General features: G+C 37.7%; 1 protein-coding gene across 1 annotated transcript in view; it reads left to right on the top strand.

The window, feature by feature from the left end:
* The first annotated feature begins 352 nt into the window (after positions 1–352).
* The window catches only part of LOC122965618 (exostosin-1a), a 56,479-nt gene continuing 49,924 nt past the window's right edge, over positions 353–6,907 (top strand). The window contains exons 1-3 of the mRNA XM_044329776.1: positions 353–360; positions 1,262–1,355; positions 6,691–6,798. Of these exons, the coding sequence (XP_044185711.1) occupies positions 353–360; positions 1,262–1,355; positions 6,691–6,798 (210 nt within the window). The remainder of the gene's footprint in view (positions 361–1,261; positions 1,356–6,690; positions 6,799–6,907) is intronic.

Here is a 6,907-nt window from a genome sequence, read left to right as displayed (position 1 = left end):
TTCTAGATAGATTTTCCATGATTTTGAATTTTGTCAAAATGTGTTTTTTTCGCTATTTCTCCTACAAAGTTTGAGCAATCTGCATAAAATTTGGCACATAACATATCTGGACCAAGCAAGAAAAAAAGTAGATGTTTGATATTCCATTCTATTTTGAAATTATACATTTTAGACCTGTGTCTTTAACTTCAATTTTACATAAACACTCATAAATCAAAATTGGCTGAAGTGATTGTAACCAAACTTGGTACATGTGTTTAGATGCTAGGTCCAAGCTTTGCTAAGCAGTCTTGGGATATTCTGCCTGTAGGGGGTGCCAAAATGCAAAAAGTTTATATCTCATAATCGGTACATGGATTCGTATGAAATTCAATTTGCACGATCTACAGTGATGACTCAGTCGATGTGTAAAATTTCATAATGACTGATTAAAGTGGACGTGACTTATTGCAACTTATCTAAATTTCTAGACATTTCACATTCCAAACTTCAAAAAATCAAAATAAATCACTCGTACATCCTACAGAGCTGAAATTTTTTCAGTACATCCACTGAATTGTGTTGTCAAGTTTGCCTCACTGAGACTCATGGCCAATTCAGAAGTCTGTCACTCTATATTTTTCAAAATATGCAAAATCAATTAACATCTATATCTCCATAAGTCTTCATTCATATGCTACCAAAATTGACACTGACTTTTTTGGATACTAGATATCAAGTGTTTTAAATACTATTCAGATCGGTCAAACAGTGAGGCTGCAGTAATATTCAATATCTTGCTGTAATTTGCACTGTATGTACAACATTTTCTGTTTCATCTAATTTTTAAACAAATTCCAGCAAAATATTTGACAATACACCTGAAAGCAGCAGAACGGTGCATGATTTTTTCATTATTTTCTCACCAACATTTTGACTGTTGTAAGTGTTTTAAGTTTTAACAGACAAACTTGCCAGCCATGTAGCAATTTATGCATGTGGCAAATTCTTCTGAAGGTCATATTAAGTTGAAGACTGCCCTCTGTGCTTGGACCCTGTTCATTGCCACTTGCGGCTATAATTTTTGGGTTTTTTTTTAATTGAGAATACATAATGTACTAATGTTCTCTGGTAATCCATTAGATTATGTTGTACAATGAAAAAAGTTGCTCCATGCAACAACCCCCCTATTTCTCCAGTTTTTGGTTTTTGCTTCTTTTTTACCTGGTGATACACACTTCTCTTATTTTCTAATCAGATTTTTTTGTGTGTGTTGGTGTAGGTACGACTACCAGGAGCTGCTCCATAATTCCAGTTTCTGCCTGGTGCCCCGGGGCCGACGTCTTGGATCGTTCCGCTTCCTGGAGGCCCTACAGGTTTGTGTGTGCGTGTGTGTCTATAGACAGATCTGGGTTGTGATGCAATGGCACCTCACTTGCAAACCCACATATATCACACCTTCACACATCACATCTTTTGCTAGCTTGGTTCTATGTTTCCTGCACTTTTATAGTGTCACGTATTTCAGATTTTTATTAAATGACGCATTTCCTCTGATTACAATGCAAGATATCATGAAGTTTAAGTTAAAGTGGCAATCTCAAAGATTTCTGTTTTGTTCTCTTTGGCGGCACCGTATGGTGTTAAGCAGTAATTGCAGCTGTGTTTTTTGGAACTCACTCAACCTCACTCCCAGAGATCCAAACAGTGTCACTGTGTGATGTCATGCTAGCATAAACAAATTTAAAAGTGAATCTACTACGTTAGGTCCACCTACCCTTTCTGGCAGATCAACCACTGGGTGATGAAAAACACATCACTAACCGCGCTGCTTGTGATTTGAATGCGTGGTGGGAGAGTCGCCACCGACACCTGGTTCGTAATCATAATACTGCAAATTCAAGAGATTTCATCAGCAGGCCATAGGCTCAATCACCATTGTGTTACCTCATTCAGCAATAGATAGTGATTTAACAGACATTTATTTAAATGAAAATCTTCAAGATTATAACTAAATCATAAGCTAACAAGTATTTCCTGCTGGCTTTGATTAGCTACTCCACACAACACTTACACATGGTTAATGTGATTTTTCACAAAACCCATTTCATAACCAATTTCAGACTAGTGTTCTGAGACTCAGTAACTTCCACATTCATACAGACTACCTCCATCTGGTGACTGTGATTAATCCAAATACTTCTGCCTTCACTGTCAGTGTAAATGTGTTCACTGCCACTGCAGTAATGGTGACACCGTTTGACAGTGCAATACATAATTTAGACGGCATATTCTTCTATATAATATGTGTGTTTGTGCTTATATGGATATTCTTATTATATATTGTGTATCTTTCCATGAACTGTATGTGCAAGGTGTGAACATACTGCTGCTAGGCCAATGAGTGAGAGTAAAGGATTTAGGATGTTTGAAACAAACCAGGTCGTTTGATGTGTTGTATGATGTTTTGTACATCTAAAGGCAAAAGTGTTTATATCAGATCTGAATGGGCTGTGCAGAAATCCTACTGTCACAGCCTTCTGCTGGCTGCATCCCACCTCCTCCCTAATCTTTCTCCAAGAATTCTGTCTCTTGCGTTTCTCTGAAGTCTTGACGTAATGAATCGTATAAATCGGGATATGGGCACACACTTTGAAGAGACAAGTCTTTTTTCTCAAAGGTATTCATCGTATTAAACCCAGTTTTAAACACAAAAAGTCAGAATTAGCTGTGTGAAGAATGTTAAATGAAAAAACCCTGCCAACTTTCACACCTCCAAACACCTGGCCAGATATTGTGTATACTGGCCATGACTGCATAGTGCCTCCAAACCCTGGAGTCATGAGTCCAAATTTCCCAAATGCGACCCCGCCTGCCCAAGAACATTTTCAAAATGAAAAAACTCCTGTGAAAGTTTCATATTATTATCACCTCAGAGCCTTCTCCATAGTGTCGGAATGTAATTCTGGTGGGGAGATCATTTTTTATATTTGTATATTTCATGCCTAAAAACAGTCAAATTTATAGATAATCACAGGACTCCAAGAGTCTGACGACAGCTTCCTTAATCGTATTACAATTGACAAACTGTCATCTCCCTGCCAGAGAGAAGGCCTGTTTCTGTAGATACACCACAGAGAACAGAAGGGGACGTTTCTACACGTCCTCAGACCACAGATGTGTTCAGCTTTCATTAGCACTTCTATCTGTCTCTGTGTTGTTTTGACATTAAGTATCTGGCCATATTCCTGCTTCTGGCTGTCTTGTTTTCCGTGTCCGTGTCTTGTTTTTCTTCATTTCCGATTAGATATTCTGTTGAACAGACTGCACACTTAATTTTAGGGATAAATGGGTTGTTCATGTTTCCATCTTCTGCACCCATTAAGGGCAGTAGCTAGAAGGATTTGTATGCAACATTTTGCTCAGTGCTTGAATGTTTGCTGAAAATCTAACTCAAAATTGACTTCAGCATTGTTGAAATTGTGGGTCACCAAAAACTCAGGTATCAGCAAAGGTATGCCAGTAAACAGCCAGTGAGTTACCAGCAAATTTAGATAGGAGAATAAGTAGTCCAGCCTGTGGTATAGAAGGAAAAGTGGATACTTTGAGTTACGGTCAGGGTTAGGGTTAGGGTTAGTTGATGCCTCATAGGCATAGGCTCCATCAGCCTCTCTGTAGTCTTTTTTTTAGCACTTGATGGCACCATAATATTCCCAGTTTGTAATCAGACATATACTGTAAGTAAGTGCTTGTACAGGCTAAACTTTCTGGTGATATTACAATAGAAAAGCTAAGACATTTTCTTAAGAAAGATGCATAAAGGAAAAGGAAAACCAATTGGAAATGGGCAATGCTTTTCATTTGAAATACATTCCAATTATTTTAATGGCTTTTTAAGCAAATAGGACCTGTCTGCCAGAGGTAAAAAAAAAAAAAAGAAACAAAATGAAAAAAAGAAATTAAGGTTTACTAATCATTAAAATTCAAAGGACAGCAGAGGATAGAAGAAATAAAACAAAGAGACATGTAAGAGGATGACAAGGGAAACACGAAAAGAAAAGAGAAAGTCATCTCACAAAGCCAGACTAATCAAAGCAGTGAGCTTTTGTGTAGACAGGTCACTGATCATGCACTCGGCATTTTGTGAATCTCCTTTAATCTCTCAGCTTCACTTGATTGAGAATCCAGTCAAACTTGAACTTTAAATGAAAATACCACACTTATTGAGTTTTTTTTCATCTTTTTCCTCATCTATGTCACTCCTCCGCTGATCAGAGTACATATACAAATCATATCATATGTCATTAAAGTACAGCCATGTGGTTTACAGTTCACACTATATTCTCTAGTATTTCACATGAGAGTATAACACAGTTGTAATCACATAGAATGAAATATAATACACACAATGAGTTATATTTGTTGACACATACATTAATAAAGACTTACAAGGTCTTTATATCTGCTATTTATATGTGTTGTAAAAGCCGTCTTTATGTACTCCCTGTGCTGCCTGTGAAGCTCAAATTGATTTCAACTGACTCACTGGACAAAGTACTTAGCACCAAAATGCTTTTTTTTTTGCTTTTTTTGTGTACAACCATTCATCTTTTATGGAGGGAATGATGGTGCATCTAATGTATGTCTTGCACATCTGGAACTGCTCAGAGTCCACATTGTTTGAAGTTTTATCTTTGACACTCAGTGTGTGTTGTCACCACCGGATTGGACAGTGAAGGTAATGCTCGACTGTTGTCTTTTGAAAGCTCCTCTGAGCTTTTTCCTACCAACGTAGGGTGAAAAGAAGTAAAATTATAGCCTTGCAAACTTGCCCATTTCCCATATTATATACCTTTACTGTTCAGAGTTATAGCTAATTCCTGTAACTATTAATTTAATATGATTTCAGATGAGAATAGAATAAAACAACACCACAGACTTATAAATGAGGCATGACATATGTGATGTGAAAGAAATAATATAATCATAATAATAAAAATCATGATATTAATACATTTAATTTGTACCGCACTTTTCATTCAAAGTGTAACTCAAAGTGCTACAGTATTAATAACATAGAACACACAACATAAAGAAAATAGTAATAAGAGTCAAGATGAAAAAGACTTCCTGAATAGAAAAGTTTTTAGGCCTTTTTTTTTTAAAGAGTCTAGGGTTTGTGCTGCCCTCAGATGGTTAGGAAGGCTGTTCCACAAGCGTGGTGCAGCAGAGCAGAAGGCTCGATCCCCCATGGTGCAGAGCTTAGTACTGGGGGCCCGGAGAAGCAAGCTGCTGGCAGTTCTGAGGGTGCGGGTGGAGGTTTGTAGTACAATCAGCCAAAGGACAGTGTATTTTCCCTTTAAATGAAGTGTAATAGTTCAGTGGAGGGCGCAATCAACTCTTGTCCATTAACCGCAAATGATGGTCATTTTCTAGAGCCTCGTCATGAAATGAATTTGCTGCAACACAGAGAGAGCTCCTCTGGGAAATGGAATAGCTGCTGACAAGTCGCATTAATACATCCTCTAAATATTGACGCATATGTGGAAAATAAATAAAATAAACACTTTTTTTTGTTTTCTTCTTAATCTTTTTGGCAACTCTGTTTCTGCAAAACTCCAATTTGGAACACGTTAAAAGTGCCTCATCAGACAGAAACTACCTAAGAGGATAAAACCCTCAGTGAAGTGGAAAAAAGAGATAAAAACAGATCCCTCCCAGCGCTCCACTTTAAACTTTTGGTTAGACTTTATGTGTTAGTGGGATTTCTCTCTCTCTCTCAAGCAAACCATTTTAAAGGACATTTTCTTTATTTCTTTTTTGAGGCAAATCTGTTCTCTGACAGAAAAATGCATTACAGGATCTGCTGCAGAATTGAAAGTTATATCAAACTCACAATGAAAAACAATATCTTAAAGAGGGACATGTCATGCTTTTTGTGATTTTATGTTGTTTTTATACTCTTATGATGCTAGATGTCTATGTTAAACATGGTCAATTTTCCAAAACTTGAGGTGAATGTATGTAAAAATGCTCCCTGTAAGTCAAAAGCCTGGGCTGTGAATGTATCATTTGCAGTTACCAGTTACAAGTTACCTCTACTTCCTCCTTGTGATGATGTCAGTTTGTTGAATGCCCACAAATGGCCATCCGTTCTGTAGTCTTTCTTGCTAAGGTTGTTCCAAGGGTTGTTTGCGTTGTCCACTAACATATTTAGGATTGGATTCAGGCTCAAACAAGTACAGATGTATTTTAGAAGTATCCATTTTGTGTAAAGAACGGGAAAAAGAGGAGAAATCCTACTACTACGTAGCCTCCGGCCGAGGGGCAGCTTTCAGGAATTGGCCAATCAGAGCAGAGTGGGCTCATCGTGAGACAAAACAGCCTGTTTCAGACAAAGGCTGAACTGAGGGGCTGCATAAAGAGCCAGTATAAGACAAATAAGGAGTTTTTTAAACTGTAAATCATGTAAAGATATTCCAGAAGAGGCCGAGAATAAATATATGGACCTTTAAATGTGCATGATATGTCCTCTTTAACTTTCAAGTATGATCCAAGTAAGGATGGGCTCTCCTTCCTTCAGAAAGCCGATTATGTAAAGATCATTTGTTGCATTAATCATTTATTCTTCTCCATTCCATGCAAAAAAAAAAAACTTCTTGCCATACTGATCCCTCTGTCTCTTTCTGTCACTTCGTTCCTCCCTCGCAGGCGGCTTGTATCCCGGTTATTCTGAGTAACGGCTGGGAGCTTCCCTTCTCTGAAGTCATCGACTGGAGGAAAGCCGCCATCCTCGGAGATGAGAGACTGCTGTTACAGGTAGAAAAATACTGGGAAATGAATTATGGAGGCATGGGAGAATGTAGGATGGGTTTTGTTACAAGTATACAGGAGGCTGAACAGACAAAAGCATCCTTTAAACGGTAAA

Source organism: Thunnus albacares, chromosome 16, assembly GCF_914725855.1.
Source record: "Thunnus albacares chromosome 16, fThuAlb1.1, whole genome shotgun sequence".
Taxonomy (NCBI): Eukaryota; Metazoa; Chordata; class Actinopteri; order Scombriformes; family Scombridae; genus Thunnus; species Thunnus albacares.
Note: the sequence above shows the minus strand (reverse complement) of the source record. Positions and strands in the feature narration are given on the sequence as shown.